General features: G+C 46.8%; 1 protein-coding gene across 5 annotated transcripts; it reads left to right on the top strand.

Annotated features, from left to right (window-relative positions):
• The first annotated feature begins 7,778 nt into the window (after positions 1-7,778).
• Positions 7,779-22,496, top strand: UBE2V1 (ubiquitin conjugating enzyme E2 V1). Of its 5 annotated transcripts, XM_068700879.1 has the most exons (5): positions 7,895-7,934; positions 10,525-10,632; positions 16,905-17,053; positions 20,194-20,319; positions 20,709-22,496. In XM_068700879.1, exons 2-5 carry the CDS (start codon positions 10,626-10,628, stop codon positions 20,853-20,855), a joined length of 429 nt encoding a protein of 142 aa, XP_068556980.1. In that variant the 5' UTR covers positions 7,895-7,934; positions 10,525-10,625; the 3' UTR covers positions 20,856-22,496. The 5 variants fall into 5 exon arrangements, with proteins under 5 accessions (XP_068556978.1, XP_068556983.1, XP_068556979.1 ...); XM_068700877.1 differs by lacking the exon at positions 10,525-10,632 and having other exon boundaries at positions 7,779-7,934; XM_068700878.1 differs by lacking the exons at positions 10,525-10,632; positions 20,194-20,319 and adding an exon at positions 15,744-16,059 and having other exon boundaries at positions 7,821-7,934.
• The last annotated feature ends 901 nt before the right edge of the window (positions 22,497-23,397 follow it).

Consider the following 23,397-nt stretch of genomic DNA (forward strand, 5'->3'; position numbering starts at 1 on the left):
AAAATGTAGATATAGCTGCCACATTGCTGTTTTAATAATGTCACAGAATGCATGTGAAATCTTTGGCTGAGCTTAGACCAAAAAATCCTCTGATTTGGGATCTCTCAAAGCCTGCATGCCCAACTTCTGAGACCTTACAAGAATATAAAAAGTGAGTGCTCAGTGAGGTAATAGTGATTTTTTTAATATGTCTCCTATTCAGCATCTGATGTCACTGGAAGAGCAGGGCAAGGATTCCCAGCTTGTTTTTCTTTCAGTGATTTTCCTGACGAAAATTTCACTTTTTGAACCTGTTGCCTCTAAGCAGAATAGGGCCTGGGGATGTTAGCACTGACTCCAGTCTGTCTGGCTGTAGAGATGATGAATGTCTGTCATTTTTTGAAATGTTGATGAACATTTTTATTTTTGATGTTGATTTTTATTTTACTGGCATTTTGATTTTTTTTTCCCTTGCCAGCTCTCATTACTGCCCTCCGCTGTGATTCACTGCCATGTTATTTAGCAATGGTACTGACTGCCCAGTAGAGGGGTGCAGAAACCAACATACAGACAGCAAACTCGCTTCCACTTCCACCATTTTCCATCCTGTTCTCTCTGACGGGCAGCTCCCACTGTCATTACACAGGATGCCAGGCCCACTTGCAGCAGCAAGGCTTTGTGAGCCACAGCAGCCTCATGGCTGAGGACCATGGAGTCACAGAAGCTTGGGACACTCATCAACCAAACCACAGTGCTGGAGCCAGCGCTTCTGCCCTGGGCAGCTGTGGGACAGTGTGGGGATGGCAGGGAAAGAGAGAAGGCAAGTATGGGAGTGTGATAGAGGTGATGAGAAGAGGCCTGCCAAGCCATCCAGGATCTTGTGGTGCTATGGCCCAGCAGCACCAGCCTAGTCCGGGCACGGTGCTGTGAGCTGATTTTGCTGCCGTGCAGCAAACAGTGCACAGAGATGACACCAGCCAGGTGTCTGCCAGCACAAGGGGTTTTTGACCAAGATCAAAAGGTAAAGGAAACCACCAGGAAACCCCCTCTGCTGCTTCATGATGTCAAGACAGGGTGTTTTAAGGACTGATAGAGTTCCCAGTCCTTTCCAGGTGATGGTTGGAAAAGCAAATTATCCTTGCCTGATCTGACCTTAGGTACACCTGTATCACCAGCACAGAGCTGCAAGCCAGTACAGAGCCTAGCTTTACTTGCTTGGAGTGGTGGGGCTGGACACCTTCAAGAGCTACCAAAATGTGCATATCTGTCCACACCAGGGTAGGCCAGCAAGTTTGAGGCAGTATGTGTGCATATCTCTTCAGGTGCTCTGGCTGTCTTTAGATACCATCAATGATTTGAGTGGGTCATGATTTGCCTGTGAGTGGTGGCTGTGCTTTGCCCTTCTCTTGCATCCTTTTTGTTCCAGCTTTTCAGTCACGTTTGGCTGTAGGTTGGTCTGCCTTTCAGACAGTTGTCCATTACATGTTTTCCTGACAAGACACTTAGGGGCCCTCAAATTTTGTCCAAATTTCCTTCTCTCCATCTGCTTTTCAGCCTCTGTCTATCTGCTCTCAGTTCATGTCAGTTCTGGCTGAAATGTGTTACCATAAGATGGCTCTTTGGAGGTGTCAGCATAAGGAGCCTGCTAGAGCACCCTGATAAGCGCTCACTTCGGCTGTGCCTGCCCCGTTCTCCTCGACACTGCCAATGCTGCCTGCCAGCTCCATTGCAAGGCAGTAAGGGTGCTAGGAACGACTGTCACTGCCTGGTCACCATGCCACAGCCAGGGCCTGCCTGCACCCAGTCCCACTTGTCCCCATAGGCAGACCCTGTGGTGTCACCATGTCCTTGTGCCTGTCCTTGTTCTGTTGTCACATCCCCTGCCGGCCCTGTGGAAGGCCTCGCAGCCATTTATGTGCGGCTCCCCAAGATCTCCATGTGTATGGCAGAGATAAGGAAGTGCTCTCAGGGAGAGGGGTGGGATAAGCCTGGCCTCGTGCAGGTGATGGGGCTACAAACCACAAGTCTGGTTTGCCAATTGCCAAATCCCTTTGCATATCATCCTGGGGACCTTTTAGCCCCTTGTCCAGATATTCTCCTTGCCTCCTGGTGTACTGCATTTTTCACTATGAATGAAAAACAGAAATTCTCTGGACTCAAGGAACTGGAGCAAGTGGAGGGATCTCTTAGCACTGTGGAAGAGTTAATGACTCATACTGATGTCACAGAAAATGCTCTTTGTATTTAGCACATTATCTACAGCTCTTTTTTTTTTTAAGGCTCTGTAACTCCTGTGAATCCCTTCTTTGAATCCTTCTCTATGATGTTCATGATACTTGGCCTCCCTGGTGCAGGCTGAAACTTATTTAGAATTAAAAATCCCACTCCCACCATTATTAATAAAATCTAAAACTTTCTGGGCTGGAAATTGAAAGAGATGGTCTCCCTGGAGAAGCAACCTGTCAGATCTTCCAAACCACAGGCAGGAAGCAGGGTTTTCAGCAGGGAGAAAGATGAATAGAAGTGTTTCTGGAAGGAAGTGGAAGGCTAAGGCTTTAAAACAAAATACCTGACCTGCCAGTGCCACTGACGTGGATCTGGTGGCACATGGAGGTTGTGCCATGGATGCCCTTTGGTCTGCTGTCACTTCCAGCAAGGCCAAACCTTGCTGGCCTGGTGGAGGTTCTCTTGGGATGCCAGCAGGGATTTCAGCTGGAGGAAGAGGAAGGAGTACTGCTTAAATGCTGCTATTGGGGTAAACAGTTGTGTAATTTTATATTGCCTGTGTTGGAAAGGGCAGGCTTCTCCGTGCCCTCCATCACAAGCCTTAGTGAAGAAGGCCGTGCATTCATGCCTCACTGGGAAGGGCAGGTGGGAGTCTGCAAACTTGGTTAGTTGTTGCAGGCCCTCAAGTCCTTTGTAAATTGGCGGTTACTTTTCCCAGATACAGATAACTAAGGGGTTTGATTCTGTGCCAAATCTGTTGGGTTCAAAGTAGATCCTACTAGTAGTTCTATCACTGCTTGTTCTGGTTTCCAGGCACTGCCTGTTGTGTATTACAAACCTATTTATGTGAATATAAATTTGGGTGGGAAAAACTGTAACCTCCCCTACTGTGCAAGTTACTGCAGTGATTGTTACTCCAAATCAGTTAAGTTAAATCCAGCAATATTCACAATTCGTGGCTGAAACTTGTTTTAAATTTCTTTGGTATGACAGGTGTTGAATTAAAAATATGCTGAACGCTGCTGCAGTGGGGTGCAAGCTGTCATGTTGAGAGCAAAGAATGCTTCTCCCTCTCCTCCCCTTCCAGTGTGCAAGTGTCCTGCAGTTCTAGAGGTGTAGAGTACAAAGCTGTGAGTACAAAGAACTGCTCTAGTTATTTTTCACATCTTGACAAAAATGTAAATTCATGCCTGCTTCTGCCCCAAGACTCCTGTAATCCATGTTCTAACAGGTTTGTAGTCAGTCCTTGATTTTCTCTCTCCTGCCCTTCTCAGCCTTTTCCCCCCCTGCCTCCCTCCTGCTCAGCCCCAGTTGGAGTTCAGTAAACCGGTGTCAAAACCCAGTACAGAATCTGAAGGATGTTCAGGTGTAATGCAGCTGTGACCACCAAGTCACCTAAGGCTTACCTCTTACTGAGAACTTAAACACCACATCAAAAGCAGCACTGCACTGTATTATAAATGTATTATAAACACACAAGTTAGTGGAATTTGTACTCAAAGACTGTAGTAAAAGAGAATTGCTTGTTGCTCAAGGCTCTCAGCTACTGTTACAGCAGTCTTGCTGGAAAGAAATCTGAGCTGCTCCTACTGGTGGCTGCTGTGCCTGTCTACCTGCTGGTCTTGTTCAGTTATAGGAAACTGGGGCAGCAGTTAATCTCTGGATGCTGTTTTACGTGCTCCGAGTGACATTGTCACAGGTTAATGTGGTACTTGACCCTGAGGCAGCTCAAGGTATCTCCCCAGGTCCCGTGTTAATGCCGCTGTGTGTCAGGTGGGGCGAGGCACGCAGCCTGTGAGCACGTCCTGGTTTTGTAACCCTTGAGCTTTCCTTCTGCCGTGAGTGGAGGTGAATCCTAGAGCTTTCTGCTCCTAAGGGGAAGATTAATTAACACTTGTGTTAGCTCATTTCTTTGGTATCCTGTATGTTTCCACAAATTCTTCCACCTACTTAAGGTAGTGGATGCTTCTGTCAAATCAGTACAGCAGTGCTGGAGCAAAGGGCTATGTGGATCCTTCTCAGCAGACATAAATCTGGCTTAAGACAAATTTATCTTAAGTTGATTAGGAACAGACTAGAGCTAAAGCAGAATAAGCCACTCCTTTCAAACTCCAGAGGCGGCCTGGGTTTCAGTCGGACCTGTCACTTTCAGAGGGTGTTTGAGCTCATTCTCCACCACGCCTGCAGCCGAGCACGGTCAGCCTGTTGCAAGGTGATCCTACAGCTGTTTTGGGCTCAGCTGCAGGGGCAGCATTGCAGCAAGGTTACCTGATGAACATCACGGTGCAGTGCTGTGCTGCTCTGCCTTTCCCTTAACCAGCAGTGAGTGCTGCAGGAGGTGTGGGACAGCCCCATGGGGTTGGGGCTGATGTTTGCTTCAGACTGCACGTGGGTGCCTTTCAAACTGCTCAGCCTGCTGATGTCTCTCAACTTCTGCAATATCGTTTCATTTTGCTGCTGGATCTCTTGCTGGGTTCTCCCTGCTGGTGTGCAGCCTCTGGTGGAACACCGCTGACAGATGAGGGGCCCCTTCGCCACAGCGCTCGCTGGAGTAAACCCAGAGCAGTCACACCAGACAAGGAACTGGGACTCTAAGCCAGGCTGGAGACCGCAAGAGTGCTGTCAGAAAGGTGTCTTTCTGGCATGTCTTTGTTTCTGCACTAATAATAATAATAAAAAAAAAAAGCCAAAGGCCTGCTCTGGCCCACAGCCATTTGCAAAAGGAGGGCCACTGGCTGCAGGCTGGCCAAATGCTGCCTTTGGTCCCTGTGCAGAGCAGGGCCAAAGCACAAAGCAGGAGGTTTGGGCTGACGTGTGGTGCCTGTATGTTTGTGTGTATATGTGTATGTATGTACGTTGTCCTCCCGGAACTCCGCTATCCAGACTGGAGAGGGGAAGGGGAGCTCTGGGGGGAGGAGGTTGCATCACCAACCACCTTGCGCCCCCAAACCTCAGACAACTCTGCTGGGGTGAGAGAAGTGGCTGCCCGAGCCCTAATGCTAGTGTCGTGGTGCTCGGCAGCAGCCTCACAGCAGGCTTCAGCTCCTCTGCACCAGCTCCCCTCCTCCTGGCCGGGTTCGCTGGGCTCTCATGCCACCTAGCTTCTCACTGCTCTCTTCCTCTCTTACCACGCTCAGCCATGCCTACAATGCAGCGCTAGAATTAAATGAAATAAAACCCAACCAGCCACAGCAACACTGCTATTTTGCAAGTAGTTTCAAAGAAAAATTGACGGCAGCAGTACCTCGGCTTGTTTGCTGCTAAAGGATGCGTGCTTTGGAGTTGACTTAACGGGGTGAGGGGTACGAATCAAAGAGCAACGCGTCTCCAAAACCTTTACCTTCATAATCATTTCTGCAAAATTTCCATTTAATGTCGAGGGGCACCATTTTGGGGATATGCATTGCAAGACAAAGCAGAATTCATTTCCTTTCACTTTTTTTCCCCTATTGCTGCGTTAGCTGCAGGGAGGCACGGGAAGATGCACCGTAGATGAGCACAGCCCCGTGGGTCTGAACAATGTGCTTTGTCCTGGCCACAGCTTTTCCACATCTGTATCTGCCTGAAACTGTTCCATTGCCATGCGATGGACAGCAGCCACCCCGTGGAGCTCTGGGAGGAGTACGCGGTTGTACTTTTGTGTCCTCCACGCTGGAGGGAGGCTGCCCTGGAGGTGCCCAGCCTGCCATGCTGCAGGGCTGCGAGCATCTTGGGCAGCAACCAAAGGGCAGCTGGTAAAGTCCTCTGCGATGTCATGTACCATGTTCTGCTATTCTCCTTAGCTGAGAATATAGGAGGATGTTTGGGAGGAGTAAATAAGCTCGGATTGTGTTATAAATGAGGTCTCAACTCAATCTGAATTTTGTAATATTTATAAAACAAATATTTCTAAAAGGTATAAAAGGCTATAAAAGGTATAAAAGGCAAGTAAACAGCGCTGGGTGTGCGGGGAGTCTACGCTCCACCAACACGCACACACAAACATCAAACATTCTAAATATACAGCACATTGCTTTACATACTAAACGCAAGTATGCCTATACATACGTACAATCAGGAAAGGTAACAAACAATCCTCAAAGTTCCATGACTTACTAAAACCGAGTATGCCTATACATATTCACGATCAGAAACGGTAACAAACAATCCTTTAAATTCCATGACTTAACAGCCTCCATTTTCCATTCCTTTTCTTGATTACTAACAAGTCTCCATTTTCCATTCCTTTTGAATAACATGTCTTGCTTTAAGTTGTCAAGCAACTCAGACTTCAGGCCTTATGTATCCCGTTCTTCCCAGATTGAAGAAAAACACATCCATTTCCTTTTCAAGGCCAATGAGGCCTTGGTCAAAAGGCACCTCCAGGTCACCAGGGGGCGTAAGAGCAAAAGCCTTTGATGGCTGTAGCAGCAGAGGGGCCCATGGCGTAGCAGTCGGATCAGTAAAGGAGCCCGCAGCTCCCTCACTATCTTTCAAACCACACGCTTCTGACTGTGGTCCCACAGGGCTCTCTAAGGCCTCAGAGATTGCTCGCCAGGTGCCGAGCAATCCCACTGCAACCTTGTCATTTTTAGTTGCAGAGTCCCACTCCTTGACCTCAGTTTGGTCCCATATTTCAGGCTCATAAGCTGTCTGATTGTTAATAAGGACAATAAGCTGTAAGGTTATCAGGACAGTCTTTGTTCCTAAGGACGTATGATTCCCCATAATGCGCAGCTGCTTACCAGCGAGGGGCAGTTGTGTGCTGGGTCCACTTCTCTCAGCTTGAGCTTCTCTCCAGCTCCTCTCTGAGCAGTTTGCTGAGTCTGGCCGAACCTATCTTCATGAGGCGATCAAAGTGCCTGTTCCCATCCTGGTCTCCATTCTGCCAGCCTGTTCCTCTTCACTTCTTTTTCCTGCTTCTTTATTGACGTAACTTCATCGTGCTGCCTTTTTTTCTTTTTATTTTTTCTTTTTCTTCTTTCTTGATGGCAGGCTCCCCTCTTATGCCCTTCTCTCCACAGCCGTTCTTTTCAAAACAACTTTTAATTGGTCAAACAACTTTGAATGTAACAACAACAGCAAACCCAGAAACATCCATGCCTTAACGGCGAGACTGCATGGAGTCTCCTGCATCACCCTTCTTTGTTCCCTCTAAACTCTTTTATATTCTTGATGGCCTCATCGGTAAGAGTCTAATGTTATCTCAACCACGGGGCTTTCCAATCCCCATGGCCACATTCCCAAATCTCCCCCTTCTTTATTAATATCAACCATTTTCTCGACACGAATTACCACTCCATATATAACAGATCGTCACAGAGTGTGAACATTTTTAATGCATCACAGCTACAAGCTGCTGTTCTCTGGCCGTAACGAACCCAATTTACCACTTATTCGCATTAATTGCAACTGGACGTTAAAGGCTCGAAAGCAGGCGGGTGTCAGGCACACGGGGGGGGGGGGGGGGGGGGCCTGTGCTCCCAGTGCCGAGGCGCAGACCGCCCCGGGCACCCTCGGCTAAACGCAAACCCCGCGCAGCTCCTTTGCGCGCGCCCGCCCGCGCGACAAAGCTCCGCAATCCCCTTCCGCGCTCCACAAAATTTTCTCCTCCTCCCCTTCCCCTCGGCACTTAGCGCGCCCGCCCGCCCGCGCCGCGCCGCGCCGCCGCCTTCCCGCGCCGCGCTGCCGCGGGGCAGGGGGCGGCGCTCTGGGGCAGCGGCGCAAGATGGCGGCCACCACGGCGGCGGGTGAGCGGGCGGCAGGCGCTGGGCCGGGCGGGCCGGGCGGGGCCGGGGGGCGGCGGAGCCCGGCCGCGATCCCTCGCGGAGCATCCCCGGGGGCGCACGGGCAGCGCGGGGCTCGCCTCGGCCCTGTCGGGGGGAGGCCGGGCGCTGACAGCCCCCCGGGCCGGCTCGGCCGTCGGTTGCCTTCAGGGGGCGGCGGGGGGGGGGGGGGGAAGCCCTGAGGAGGGGCTGCGGGGGGGGAGGGGGGGTGCGGCCAGACCGCCCGTCAGGCGGGGGCCGGGCCGGGGCTTCCTACGGGAGGGCTGCTGCAGCCTGCCCGCGGCGCGGGGGGGCCCGGTAGCGGGCCCGGGGCTTCGCCGCCGGGGGGTCGGTGCCTTCCCTCCCTCCCTCCCTTCCTGCCGCCGCCTCCCGGGCCGCCCAGCTCGCTGCGGGGCTGCCCGGCCGGCTCCGTCGGCCTGCTCTAGGCCAGGCCAGGTGCGAGCCCCTGCGGCGTTGTTGTGACCGGGGCGGGAGGGCAGCGAGCTCCTCATGGGAGCTCGAAAGGCTCGGGAGCTCTGCCGGTAGGTAGGCCTCTGCTGATGGCTGTAGGCAGCTCTGAAGCGTGACCATGCAGGCAATTCGTAGCCATCAGCTCGTAGGGAGAATCTGTGCCTGGCAGTACGTGATTGCAAGGTGTGGGAGCGCCCGATTAAAATACACGGAAAATGTAGTGGAGCCTTCTCATCCTCTCATGTCACGTTGTCCCAGCTGCTGCACTTTCACAATAATCCTTTCAAGCTGCTGACTTCTCATTTTGGCTTTGGCTGGAAGAGCAAGGCCAGTGATTCTCTTCTAAAGCCAGCGCAGCCTCGTGAATTAGGGTGGTCATGGAGGGAAGGAGGCTTGGACTGTGATGGCAGAGACCAAAGCCAGTGCTGCTGCACAGCTTCCCTTTTGCTCTGAACTGCCTTTGTGATAAGCCATAGCTAAGTTAACCATCATCTGCTGGGCACATTGTGTCTTTTGGATCACTTCCTGTTACTTCACATACTTCTGAAAGCTGTCTCATGTCTTCAGCATTGGAAGCATAAAGCAGGACGGAGCCAGGTAGGTGTAAGTCCTCAGCCTCTTGCCTCTAAAATGTGCACATCAGGAAGCACTGTACTTCAGCTACCCATGAGATCCTGTTTGATTAACTGCTGCTGGCAAGAAGAAAAAATACTGAAAATCAGTGTGTAGCTTGAAAAAAAACACATGTTGCAGTAATGCTGAACTTCTGCAGTGAACCCTAAGTTTGGTATTGAGGCGCCCTTGTGCACAGACCAGTGACTTGGGTTGATGTAAGCCTCAGGGCTCCGTCCAGCCATAATCCACGGGCTGTCCTTCCTGCGATGGGCTGCTGTTGGTTGGTGCTCTAGGAAAGTAGGATGGGGATTGTCTTTTCCTGCTAAAGAGAACAATGTAGTGTCCAGTTACTGGTCGTGGTGGTGCACTGCAGTGCAGCTTGTGTGGTTCCCTCCTGACACTGATGAAGGCTTTGTTGAAGGCGTGCGAGAGGAGCCAGGAAGTGACACCTTCTTGTTCTCCAGCACTGACTGAGTCGCTGCGGGACTCTGGGCGAGCAGCTGGGTATCTTTGCGCCTTTGTAAAACAGGTTTGGCTAACACTTGCTTCAGGGCATCTTAATGTATTCATATTTATTTTTAAAACACTTTAATGTGTTTGTGTCCTGGCTTCAGTTAGGACAGAGTTAATTTTCTTCCTAATAGCTGGTAGGGTGCTGTGTTTTGGCTTAGGATGAGAAGAGTGCTGATAACACGCTGATGTTTTCATTGTTGCAGAGCAGTGCTTACACCAAACCAAGGACGTTTCAACTCCTCACTCTGTCCTGCCAGCGGGCAGGCTGGGGGTGCAGCAGGAGCTGGGAGGGGACAGACCCAGGACAGCTGACCCAAACTGCCCACAGGGGTATTCCATCCCATCTGGGGTCATGCTGAACAATAGATACATGTAGGGGTGGGGGGCCGGCTGCTCAGAGTTAGGCTGGGCATCAGTCAGCAGGTGGTGAGCAATTGCATTGTGCATCACTTGTTTCGTACACATTATTATTAGTAGTACTATTATCATTGTTATTATTGTTATTATTTTCCTGTCTTAATAAACTGTCTCTATCTCAGCTCACAGGCTTCACTTTCCTGTTTCCCCCCTCCCTCCCTGGGATGGGGGAGAGAGGGTGAGTGAAAGGCTCTGTGGTGTTTAGCTGCCAGCTGGGTTAAACCACAACAGTTTGATACCCTAAGTTTGCAGTGGTTCAGTAAAGGAGCTCAAATAGAGGTTGACTATGAAAAGTATTCAGTCATTCTTTGAAAGCAGCTACTAACTCAGAGGAAGAAATGACAACAAATGTCCCTATAACTTTAAAAAATAAATAAATAAAAGACAGGGCTGATGCTGGAAATGAGACAAGTGTTGTCTAATACTACACAAGCTTTGTATTCAAGAAACTCACAGGAATACTTAAAAGGAGAAATGTTATGATACCAGGTCCACTAGTATCCTTTGTCTAAAGGAGGAGTTCCTGTTGCCAATGATGGATTTTCTTCTTTCCTCCCAGTTCATGTATGAAAAAAGAGCTGCCTTTAAGCATCCCGATAAGGCTCTTCTAGGAGGCTGCAGACACCCAAGCCACGACTCCTGCCCGTCCTTCAGGCTGGGATGGCAGGTAGGACACCCAGCTGGCTGTGGGGCTGCGGGCACTCAGTGCCCCAGCTGGGCTATTGGGGCCTGCATTGCTGTGCTGTGCAGTGCTGCTGTGCCCTAACCGTGCTAGAAAGGCAGAGTGATTACAGCAGGTCAAAAACTGGCCCCATTGGCCTGTGGCATCCTGTTTTTCCAACTTCCATCATGGGAAAAGTTAATGATGTGATTTAACCCACTGTTCACCCATAAGTTTCTTTAGGGGGTCTGCTGCAGGGTGGTGACAGATGCTGCATTTGCCAACAGCCTGCAGGAACTGAGCAGTGAAATGATTTGCCCAGGTTTAAGTTATTCAAAGTCAGAGGAATGTGGAGAGCCTCAGAAGGACAAATCATTAGGGGAATGGGCGTAATAGTGACAATGTGTGTGGTTTAATATGGCTAACAGAGAGAAAGCACAGACTGGTTTTAGTACAGTATATTAAAAACATGTATTTGTAATTGCTGGAGGACCCATAATGTCACTGTAAACTCAGATATCCTCGTGAAAAGCAAACCAGCCATTGCAGTGCAGAAGAACCTGCTCGTGGAAGGGTATGGAAGGAGTACCCTGCCTCTGTAAGCGGGTCGTGATGTCTCTCCCTGAGTGTATGGCACGCAGTACTCATTGTTATCTCAAAGTAAATACTGCCAGCCACCGAGTGCTTTCGCAGCATGTAAGTAAAATACCTGAGGGTAGGAAAAAGAAATTGAAGAGAAGCTGGAGACATAAATTACGCATTCTTAAATGAGATGGGATATAGGAGCATGTGAAATAGCAGGTGCTGAAAAAGTTGGTTGCACAGCCTCTTTGTGTCTGTAGTGCTGCAAGGATGGAAAAAAAAAAAGGGTAAACAGTTCCAAAGTCTTGCAAGAAGGTAGTTGAGTCTTTTCATCTGTAATGATACAGATTATATATTGTATTTGAAGAATGAGGTTCTGGCGGAGAACTTTAAATGATTCATTAGGATATTAAATGTGTACATGCGTTAGGATCCTAGAAGGTGGGCCACTGGCAAACGTTGTGAGGTGTATTAAGGTTTGGATTTTCAGGTTGTCAGGATGCTTTTAACAGCCACACATGACTTCATTTTAACAGCCAAAATGACTTAATTTCCACCTGCTGAGGGGTTTGGGTGCTCCTCCCGAGGGTGGTGTGGTCCAGGGGCAAGGTGTGGGATAGGGTGTGCCTTGCCTGACCCCCCGTAGCTCATACCCTGTTGGGTGTTAAACTGCTGGGATGCTCTGCAGCTAGCATCCTGTGGCACAGGTAACGTCACCCCTGTCAGCGCGGTGTCTGGCTTTTCAAAGCTCATCTCAAAATCCGGGAGTCTCCTTGTGTGCTCTGCTTTTGCGGTCGGTATGAATTAGATCCTTTGTGGGTAGAAGAGGCAGCTGGGAGGGGAGTGCTCAGCTCGTGGGCACTGACAATGGTTTCTTTTCACAACGTAAAGAGGAAGTGGTGCTTTTCCTGGTGGGATTTAGTGTGTGGATTTTGTCCAGGACATGAGTTTGGGATGACTTCTTCTCCAGAGCAAATTTTAGCCGAGCTGGTTACATTGTCCTTTTCAGCTGATACAAGTGGCCCAGCACATCTGACTCCAGCTCTCCGTCTGCTGGATAGCTTTATTTGGTTTCAGCCCTCAGCGATAATGCCAGTCTGCCTCAGGCATTTTAAAGTCATCTCTTTACAAGTAATGTGCTTAAAGCAACGAAAGACAGGCGCGGCGTTCTAGTTTACACTCAGCAGAGAATACTAAATTGCTTCAAGTGCTCCAGAAGTTATTGTGAATCTGCAAAACATCTCAGTACCTGCCTGCGTTATCAGGGTGGAAACAGTGACTGTAAAGAAGATGCAGGAAATCTAAAGTCCCTATCTCCTGGAAGTTTTTGTGACAGCTGCTGAAAGCCTTTTATTGTTTTAAATATTACATCACTTTGAAAGCTTTCTATGCCATTTTGACAAGAATTGATTTATTTATTTTTTACAATTGCGGTGCTGTAAGGATAAGGTAGCAGATTTCTAGATAGTGTCAGTCTCTGCAGAGAGATGAGAAATGTATTGGAAAAGGTGTGTTAAAGGCTGAACAGCAAAGCAAGCAACAGAAGGGGCTTTAACACGTCTAGCAATGGAGGTGTTTAAAGGTAATGGACTCCGGTTCTCTTGAATTAGTGTAAATCAGGAACTAGTACAGAGAGCAGAGTTAAAATTGGCTTGAATTTGGGATTGCTTCCACTATATAGCTGGGGAAAATTGAAAGATTTCTATAGTCAGCCAGTAAATGTTGTTTTTAGCTTGTTGAAAACATGCTTTGTGTCTCACAAGGTTGTGTGTAATTCAAGACAGAAAATCTCCGACTGGTAGGATCACTTTTAAAACCATCACAAGACATTCCAAGTTATGTATCTGCGGATCTTTAGTGGTGCTGTGATATAAAATGAATCTGAGTGTGCTTTAAGGTCCTTAAAACCCAAGCTGGCATTTAAGTGTGTTGCAGGAATAACTCTGCTTTCCCTAGTGCGGGACATCACATCAGGAGGTTCTGGCAGGTGCAGTCACACTGCCCTCGCCCTGTGTCAGCTCGCTGTCTGACAGCCTCGCAGCTCCTCACTTAGAAAGCAGCCCGGTGGTGAGGTGCCTGGCTGAGGAGTGCTCATCAGTACTGCTCTGTGCAGCGGAGCTGGTGTTTGGTGGAATCTTTTTGTTGCCAGTTTGCTCAGCTGGCACAGGGCATCTCATGGGGACTGCCCTGGGATAGCCACAGGCGTTGTTTGGCAAGTGGCCTGGGTGCATGGAACAGACCAGATCCCTTTCTAGGAATTCTGGTGAACAGCAGACATGATGATGATATGTTTGCACGCAACCACAAAGGATAAATTCTGCTTGGCTTTGGCCGTTGAGGCCCCAGCAGGACGTGGTGGCTGACCCGTTGTATGGGAAGCCTGGCTTGGCCTGTGGCTTCATGAAGCCCGCCAGGCTGACTGGGGCGGGCAGCTGGCCTGGTCCTCTGCCTGGCTTGGGGGCAGGTTAGTTAGAAATGACTTAAAGCATTTATGATCATATGGTCATAATCTTTTATATATATACAAGTCTGTTTCTCTCCTTGTTGGAGTCTTTGGGGAACATGTCAGGAGGGAGCTGACCTGCAGTTCTGTACCCATGTACTTGCCATGTGTGGTGGTGGGGTGCTGCTCTTCCACTCAGACCTCACAGCTTGAGTATGGACATAAAACTTCTTGAGAAGGCAAGAGTGCTGCTGCACGGGGTTACGTGCTGTGGAGTGACCAACCATCTCCTATGATTCTTTTTCTGCGAAGAGCATGAAGTTGCAGGTACGTGTTCTTCACTTTTGCCACCTCTCTTTGCCACTGGTGGTCCTGCAGTGCCCTTGGGTGAGCAGGTGCTGTGGAATCACCAGTCACTTACCTTAACTACTGCCATGCGATAGGAGCCAGAGTCCGATGGGACTGGCTCTCTGCAGGCCTCACAGCTGTCACAGACCTTGACATTCCTGTGCAAGTGTTTTAGGGCTCTGATTCATGCTGAGTCTGATTCATGCTGAATCAGAGCAGCCGTGCCTTGGAAGAGCTCTGAAATCAAGTTGCCTTCTCCTCCCATAACTCTGCCAACCCAAGCCTAGCTCTTGTTAGCAAGTGTCAGAATTCAGGCTGCCTTTCGGCCTGGTTGTGGCCTCACTGAATGTGTACACGATGGTGTAATTTTTAGTTACAAATCACACCATTTTCTTTGCTTAGGATTCCTGCCCTGTGCAGTGAGCATGATGCTCAGAGGAGGGGTTGGTAGTTGATATTTCTGATTTTCTTCTTCAATGTGTGCCCTGTGCCTGCTTTCCACAAGGCAGGCAGTGCTTCCGTTGTGCTGTTGAGCCCTCCTGGGTTATTTTCTTGGTCTAAGAAATGTCAGTGAGTTACCTCGGTGTTACCGAGCTCCAAAGTGTAGAGAGACTCTGATCGCACTTGCTGAGCGTTGTGATGTTGTGGCCCAGAAGTGTTTTTTGGTAACCCCACAAATTCGAGACAGCTTTTCTCGCTTCAGCTGAGCACTTCTGTGAGCGTGGAGTTTCGCCCTGGGTTTCTAACAATAGCACCCACGGCTTCCTTTGTGGTGCAACCTGCATTGTCTGAGCATTTCTGTGATGGGCTGAGGGTGGGGTTCCTCCCTCCAGAAGGACGTTGGGCTGTCCCCACCGGCTCTCTGTGCCGGCGGCTCCACTCACAGTGTGCCAGTAGGCAGGGCTGCCTGGGCAGCCGCCCGGCCGGTGGCAGGGCCGTGAGTCACCGTGGGCAGCAGCCGCAGGATGGGCTGTGAAACTGGCACCGTGTGTACAGACACCTTCGACATGGGGCTGACACGCGCTGCATCTGCCACGCTTGGCCCCCGTTCTCGGCCTCCGTGCTGCAGTCAGGCTGTGCCCCTCTCTGCTTCCCCTCACCGCGGCATGGGGAGCGTGAGGAAGGTGATCCAAGTGGGGTGGCTAATCTGGTGTAATTTGGGTGCTTGAGACTATCTGTGCCCATGGTACACAAGATCCATCAGAAGTTGAAGGCCTGGGGGGTGGGTGCTGGAGGTGTTGTGCTGGGGAGGTGCCGGTGGTCTCCAGGAGATCCTGCTCCTGCTCAGGGCCAGGGCTCACCTGGTGGTGGTGGCTTCACCAGCCCCAGCTGACTCATTTCCTTTCCCAGCCAAAGACTTGCATTACTCAGCGGCCATGAAAACAGCGCAATCTCGCCAGTAGTTAAAGATGTGGGTTTGGTGTGGAGCTGCCTTGGGATTGTGCTCAGCAGCCCCTAATGGGTTTGGTTTGGTGCAGCTGGTGCAGGTCTGGTGGGGCCGTCTGATGCCTCTCCTGGGGGTCTAGGTTCCTCCTCATCCCCTCGCTACAGCTGTATAATTGCATCGTTTTCTCCCAGCGTATTCTGGAACATGGTTATTTTAGATGTGGTATCGAACTGGCCTGCAAACTAATTCCATCAGTAATTTACTTAAATTTCTTTTATGCTTTGCTTTGTAATGAATGAAATGTTGGCAACTCTGATCAAGCAGCAAAACCAGCGTTGACATTTAGTTTCTTTTAAGTCATTCAGGTCAACCTTAAAGGGGATTGTAAGGACACCAGAGGTTCGAGAATTGAAGCACTGCTACATTTCACAAAGCCTTACATCCTCTGTTTTCCACACTTTCAAGCAGCTCTGGAGATGATTTTCAAAGCTCTTGCTTGGTCTCTGTCTCTGTCCTCTGAAGTATGCCATGAATGCGGGAAGAACTGACTTCGATGGAGGAGTCCACTGGGTTCACTTGGTGTGCTTCAAGGCTAATTGCCCATTCTTCTGCTGTGCTAAATCAGCAAGGATAAAGAAGGGGATTCATTATGATTTTCTGCTACTGTGTACTGGTGAATAGTTAATCTTGGACTATTGAAGGAAAAAGAAATCCAAACCCTAAATTCAACCTTATTTTATACAACAGGTGAAAATAACTGCATCAAATGTATCCTGGCAATAATTTTGCTTCTTTTGTAAAGCAGTGTGCTTTGCACAGGTACTTTGAAGGAGACATGGTGGCCTAGAGCACGTGTGTGTTTTGTGGTGGCTGAGGTATGGACATCTTGAAGAAGAATGAATAATCAAATGCCATGTGGCCTGAGCTCCTTCATCACAGCCACAGTGTGTGACCTTGGCTTAAGCTCTCTGTGCCATTATTTCCCATTAATGTAATGGGGATCAAAAAATTCCCATTATTTTGCTGTGTGTTTTGAAGATAAATGTGCTAGCAATTAAGAAGTGCTGAAATTCTTTGGTAATAGAGGTCATAAGCACAAAGGACAGTATTGCTACCGACAAAGCCCACTTAAATTAACAGCAGATTAACCTACTCATGTTATGAAAGTTTCGTTTGGTTTGAGTGGTGTTTTTAAAAGCTCAGAGAGATGACACTGTGGGAGGCTTGACGTCACACATTTTGTAGAATCTTGCAAATTCCTTTGCTATAGATCTTAATAGACAAGTGCTAATTAGAGCTCCACAGGACTGTTTGTATCTCTGAATAGACAGAGAGATTTCCTTGCATTTTACTGCCTGCTCTAATATCAGGCCCATTGTGCTTCTAGCATATTTGGTACTGCTTGAAAAGTCCAGGGTAAATGCGAGGATATCTTCTTCAGACTGTTGAAGTGTAATCATTCAAAGCCAGTGGTATTTTTATGTTTATTACTCAAAATACTGTTCTGATTATTTTTAGGAGTAAAAGTTCCTCGTAATTTTCGTCTGTTGGAAGAACTTGAAGAAGGTCAAAAAGGAGTAGGAGATGGAACAGTTAGCTGGGGCCTTGAAGACGATGAAGATATGACACTCACAAGATGGACAGGAATGATTATTGGACCTCCAAGAGTAAGCATCCACTTAAAATACAACGCCACTTCTTTCTTTCTTACCCTTTTCCTTCCCTTAGTAGAAAGTAGAAAACAAGCGAAACACAAAGTGACAAAATGCTTTAGCAAGTGACTTACATTGAAGGATCAGCTTTCATGTAACGATGGGTTTATATATCTATATGTCCTTTTGCTTATGGTCTGGAATATTTTTAGTACCTTTCTCTGTTTAGTTCTGTTACGTGTCTGCTTTATATTTGCAGATTCATTAAGACATAACTTTTGAGATTCCAGGATTCTAGTATCCTGTACTCTTGAATACAGCAAGGTTTAAAATCCTTCGGCTAGTGAGATTACATGTGGAGCTCATGTAGGTAAAACCTGGATGTTCTGTTCAGTACTGCTAGCCTTTCTGCTGTTGCTTGTTGAATTTATGGAGTTTGTTTTCACTGCAGCAGTACTGACTTGCTTTTTTACAGTTTCAGCTAACTCAGGAAACTTGAATTTTAATGAATTCAGTTACTTTTCTGAATGCTCTCTCCCAAAGTAGTGTCTCATAATGCTACCATGGTCTTTGTGATAGCATTATTGCATATTCCCTCCACCCTGATCCCAAACCCTTACTAAACTGAGGGTCTCTACTCCATGGTAGTGAACTTTAGGGCTAAATTATATGTGTGCATGTATTCTAAAAACCGAATGTGTCTCGTCTCCAGTTCTATTGTGTATTCCTGTTCTGTTTCCTTATTATCCTTGCCATGAAGTACAAGTAACTAATTCTCCTTCCTGCAGTAGTGTATGTTGTCCTTTGTATCTGGCCTCACATTCACTTCTCAAAAATTCCGATGTTATCAACATGGAAATGTTTACACACCTTTAATCACTCTGCTGCTCGATGTGCTTCTACTCTATCAGTTGCCTTTTCTGACTCAAGATGAGCTTGTGCAAGAATTAGTATTATAACAGCATTATGTGTGCAGTATTTTGTACCACATTCAGAAGTGTTCTTTGCTTTTTGTCTGCTGTTGTTAACATCTCCCCCGTCATGATCATTTCATTTGGTGGTGATATGCCCAAATTGTTTCCCAGAACAGCACTTGATTTTAGAACATTAGGAGAGCTTTAATGAGCTTACATTAGGATTGTGAAGAACAGGCACTGTGTGCATACACGTTAGGTAAAATTTAAGCAACCTTGAAATCTAATTTAGAAATTTAAATAGGAAGTGAAATGAGCAAATAAGCAAATGTTGACTTGTCAGCAGTGACAGAAATCTGTACTTCATGTCATACTCCCAACCAAGGCCAGAGGACTATCACAGAAGATTATTCAGCTATGCCTCCTTTGTCTTTCTGACACATTTATAAATACTTTATTTTTTTTTTTCCAAAAGTGTCTGGACTTGTAGAATTCAACTAATTGCTCAAAAGCCACAGGCCGTATTGAGGGAGATTCTGGGAACTTTCAGACATTCTTGTTTACTCGAAGCTGCTTCTGTTTTTAGAACTGTTCACACCCAGTTCTATTAGTACCATTTTTTCTTAATAGGATGTGGGCAATACTGGCTCTGGAAAAAGAAATCAAAACTCTTGGTTTCCTCTGGATAGAAAAAATCACGCTTGTAGCAGGTGGAAGAGTCTTATGTTGGGCATCCTGGAGGGAGAAGCGAGCTGTAGTGCAGAGCTGATGCATGCTGCTGCTCCGGAGAGTCCCTGCTACCATACATGGAAGTGTGCATCTCCTTCCCAGGCTGTGCGGATGGTTTTGCAGCCAGTGATTCATCTTGTTTGTGCAAACTATTTAAAAACAGTGGCACTGTCAAAACTTCAGCTTTGTCTGCGCCTATTTTTTATAGACATGTGCATGGTCAAGGATTTCCATTCACTAGTCTTAATGGGATGTGGCCATTTGCAAAGACCCTAAAACACTCTCCAAACCTCTGTACTGTGAACTCTGAGCACAAAGCACTCTCAGGGGCTCCACTGGGAGGCAGAGGAAGTCCAAGCTGAGCTGGTAGGTGACTTTTTTCCCCCAGATCTTGTGACAGCATTGAGTTTGCCACCATCCAGGCTGGACATCTGAAAGCTTGGCTGGCTGAGGCACTGGAGGGGCTGCTCTGAAGGGGTGCTGCTGCCGCCGTGGGTGGCTGCAGGCTGGGTTAAACCACTCCATTTGCACGGACGTGAAGCAGCTGAATCAAGAAGTCAGATACTGGTGGCATTTTTTGCATCAAAACACTCATTAGTATCAAGGGAAATATTAAGATGGGCATAACAAGCCCTTGAAAAGAATTGCACTGAATTCTGTATCAAGGAGAAGTTACTGTGTGACGGGCAGCTGTTTTTAAGAGCCCAGTGGAGGTGTGATGCTCTGCTGCAGCAGGTGAGGCAGGAGCTGGTACCTGGTTCTGGGCTTCTGCGCTCACGATAGCCTGGATTTTTTGCTCTTGATCAGTGCCTTGTGAGTTTAGCATTCACTGCAACGTTGAAGATGGAGGAAATGTGTAAGAAACTCTAGATCTGGACAGTTTGCCTGTAAAAACTTCTTCCTAATGATCCTGTTCCTGTTAAATGCTTCTGCTCCCTGCTTTACCTGGCTCAGCTGGAGCTTGGTGCCAGGCTGCACCATACCAGCACATCAGAAATCTGTGTTCCCAGAGTGCTGAATAACTATTGTTTCTTTTAATTACTTTTAAATATTGAAGAATCACTTTACCCTTGTTGTATTTGTCTCTTTTCTATGCACATTCATTGGGTAGTTAAAAAAAATCAGGACTCCTTTTTGTAGCTGTTAAAGTAACTGCTCCTGCTGTGTGACAAAGTGATGCTGCTACTTGGGATCAGGCTGTCCCTTGGAACTGAGTGAATCTTGGAGCATTCCCTTTCTGAGAACGGTCACATTGGGTTATGACCAAAGAACATTTTTAAGTGCAGTTCTAGGACAGGCCAACTGTAGATAGCTATCTAAGCTAATTCCTGAAGAGCACCATCTAATACTCTGAATATTGTAAAAACGAACCCAAACAGAGGCAGCCTGTGCAGTGTGTAAGTGGCTGCCCTTCTGTTTAGCGGTTTGTGTCCCTGAAATAACCACTGTTTTAACCAAATGATTGTTGAACTGCCTGATGTAACTGTTCCCCCCCCTTTCTTTTCCCCTCAGACAATTTATGAAAACAGAATATACAGCCTTAAAATAGAATGTGGGCCTAAGTATCCAGAAGCACCTCCATTTGTAAGATTTGTAACAAAAATTAATATGAATGGAGTAAATAGTTCTAATGGAGTGGTAAGTTTTTTGTTTTTTGTTTTTTTTTTTACTCATTTTACATGGTTTTCATGTGCAGCTTCAAGTTAATGCTTTATGCTTGCAACTTGTTTAAATACTTTTTACTTGTTGGTACCATTTTCCTTGAAGGAAAGGGGGGGTAGGAGGGAAGTATACAAGCCAAGTATATTCTGGATTCAAAATGTGGAATTTTCCTGTCCATTTGCAACTCACAAGTAATTTTGTCCTGTGTGGATTTATTGTGCTTTCAGGAAAAAACGCTTGCTTTTGCTTTCTTTGGTTTCTCCCACACAAACTTCTTAAAGGATCTTTAAGTGGAGGGTGCGTGGGGGAGTTAAGTGTATGGAAATTATTGATTCTGATGGGAATGGTGTTTTTGTCTATTTTAGGTGGACCCCAGAGCCATATCAGTTCTAGCAAAATGGCAGAATTCTTATAGTATCAAAGTTGTTCTGCAAGAGCTTCGGCGTCTAATGATGTCTAAAGAAAATATGAAACTTCCTCAGCCACCTGAAGGACAATGTTACAGCAATTAATTAAAAAAAAAATCATGCCCCCTTTATTCAATTTAAGCTGTCTTCATTTTCCACAGTAGTAAATTTTCTAGATGCATCTTGTAGACCTCAAAATACTGGAAAGGAAGTTCCCATTCAAAGGAAGTTTTTCTTGAGATACTGTAAATGATACTAATTTTTTCATTTGAAATATAAGTTGTGCTATAACAAATAATCCTGTCGTGTAACCACTGTCCACATAGCTGAACTTCTGGTATCAGGAAAAGTCTATTTAAATTTATTACTGTTAAGACCAGTGTGGCACATCTAACTTAACTGTGAAAGCATACCTCCCACAATCACCTTGCTGTGTGTCTGGCCTGTTTTTTTTTTTTCTTTTTTCTTTTTCTGTCTTTTGCAATAGAGTCGAAGCTCAGGGCTGTTTATTAGAGTAGACACAAAGGTTTTTGCTTCCAGTACTACACTGGGCTTTACGGACTACTAACGGGGATGTGTGCTAACCTCAGTCATCCCTCCCTTTGTGCTATCTCTAGTAAAGGCTGAATGTGACTGTGGTCATTTTTGTTTTTGTATTTTTTTAAATGCCCTGATAATCTGGGGCAAGCTTTCCTCCTTCCCTTTGGCCAAGGCATAGATTGTATTTCTCTTCCTGGTCCCCCTCATCAGTAACGTGGGCATTTGGTGAGGGATTCAGGGTTCTTTTAATCTCTTCCCTCTTCCCCTCTTTTTAGTGGGGGTGCTGCTTTCTTTTTGCCCCTTTTTGTGACTCTTCTCACCCCTGGACAGCAGGGGTAAGCGTTGGGGCAATAACTTGACCTGTTCCCTCCTGCTTATTGTTCTGGTTTTGCAACAAATTTAGTCTTCACCAGCCTGGGAAACAAGAGTATCTGTTCTGCTCACAGACTGGGATTTTCCCTGCCCCTCTGGCACTGCTGCCACACCACCAAGCTGGCCACGGCTGATGTTAATAGATAGGCTTTTGGTGAAAAGAGCAGTCATTTACCAGGATTGCCGAAATCTTCTGCTGCCAAAGTTTAATGGGGAAACTGCACGTCCAGAATGAACACACACTCCAACTCAAATAGTTGTATTTTGGTGCTTTGGATTGGCCTGAGAATGTTAATTAACTAAAACACAGCACTTATGTTCAGCCTTTTTAAAGATCTGACAGACAAATCAAGTCAGTGTAGACTTCAGTAGGATTCTGTTAAGTGTTGGAGGTGAAAACCCCTCTGTGAAGATTCTGGGGAAGTGGTGCGTACAGCAGATTAAGGACCTTTGTTGGCTTTGCATCCTGGCAAATCACTGCCTTTTCTGTTTTACTGTTTTGGACCACTAACTGCTGCAATGTGGATGCAGGCTTACATACCAACAACCTAGTGTGTCCGAAGTTTTATGAAAAAATTTAGTGTTTGTGTAAAAAAAAAAAAAAAAAAAAAAAGGGAAAAAGAAAAAAAAAATAAACACATTTGAAAGCAGCAGCTCTCAAGTCAATGAACAATTGATGTTTCCATTAACTCTTTTGAGGAAAATATTAGTTGTAAGGATTTAACATCCTCTGTAATTAAAGTTTAACATAACAGTATTCCATAAGCAGCCTTTTTATTGTATCAGACCATTGCCTGATTTTAATATAATAAAAAGTGTGCATTAATATTAGAAGGCTTTAATTGTATTTATGTTTAGAACTTTTATCCCTTATGGAATTTTGGGTTTGTTGGAAGTACCTTCCTACAGATCCCACGTAGATAACAGTATGTAAACTGGTGGTGAAAGGCAATTGTCTTTATCTAGCTGCTGCTTTTGTGCCAAGGAGAACCTTTTATTTGTAGTCAAAACCTCAGACTTGCATAGCCTTGGCAGTTGGTAACGTTATGTGACGAAAAGGAACCACAGGAACGACTTTCTAGCCGTGTGCTATCTGAAGGTGCTCTGCTACTGCGCTGACCTTTGTGTGCTGTAGTCCCGAGGAAATCAAGTCCACGTACAGTTGCATGCTACACTGTCCCTCAAGTTAAAGAAGAACTTCACAACCTGAAATTTTACCTGTTTTTCCTCAAATAGTGAACTGTAAAAAGCAGACCTCCTCTGTAAATCTCGATTAAAAACAGGACTGCAGAATTTTGCCCTTTTTGGGTGTCTCCACTAAAGAAGATTGCCAGAAGGTACTGGTTGTGCGTTCATTTCGATGTGGTGAAACCTGCCTCTTCCTGGGTGTAGGAGTGACGAGGGAACGAGCTGTGTATGTGAAACTTGCTGCTGTTTGCTAGTCTGGAATACTAACCAGTCATGGGGTAGCTCAGAGGGTGTCTGTGAAGACAATGCGACTAATATTTGTCAGCATCCTGTGCATGTGTTTCTTTGAAACAGCTTGGTATTGAGAGATGTTAAATGGGAACTGCAACAATGCTCGACAATTATGGTGTGGTTACCAGGTGTCGCTGTTGTAAGAACACGCCTGTCCTGTTCAGGAGGGCATGGTTGGTACGTGTTGGGTGCTTCCCCAGCCTTCACACTTCAAGCAATGGTACTAAAGCCTTGAAACCATCTGATTTGCTTTGCA

The sequence above is a fragment of the Anas acuta genome, chromosome 16 (assembly GCF_963932015.1).
Source record: "Anas acuta chromosome 16, bAnaAcu1.1, whole genome shotgun sequence".
NCBI classification, from domain to species: Eukaryota; Metazoa; Chordata; class Aves; order Anseriformes; family Anatidae; genus Anas; species Anas acuta.

What these genes read in the sequence shown, in the direction of transcription:
- UBE2V1 (XM_068700877.1), top strand. Translation starts at nt 7,913, where the DNA reads ATGGCGGCCACCACGGCGGCGG. An exon ending in GGCGGCCACCACGGCGGCGG is followed by an intron (nt 7,935 to 16,904) that starts GTGAGCGGGCGG and finishes GATTATTTTTAG; the next exon opens with GAGTAAAAGTTCCTCGTAAT. An exon ending in TGATTATTGGACCTCCAAGA is followed by an intron (nt 17,054 to 20,193) that starts GTAAGCATCCAC and finishes TTTTCCCCTCAG; the next exon opens with ACAATTTATGAAAACAGAAT.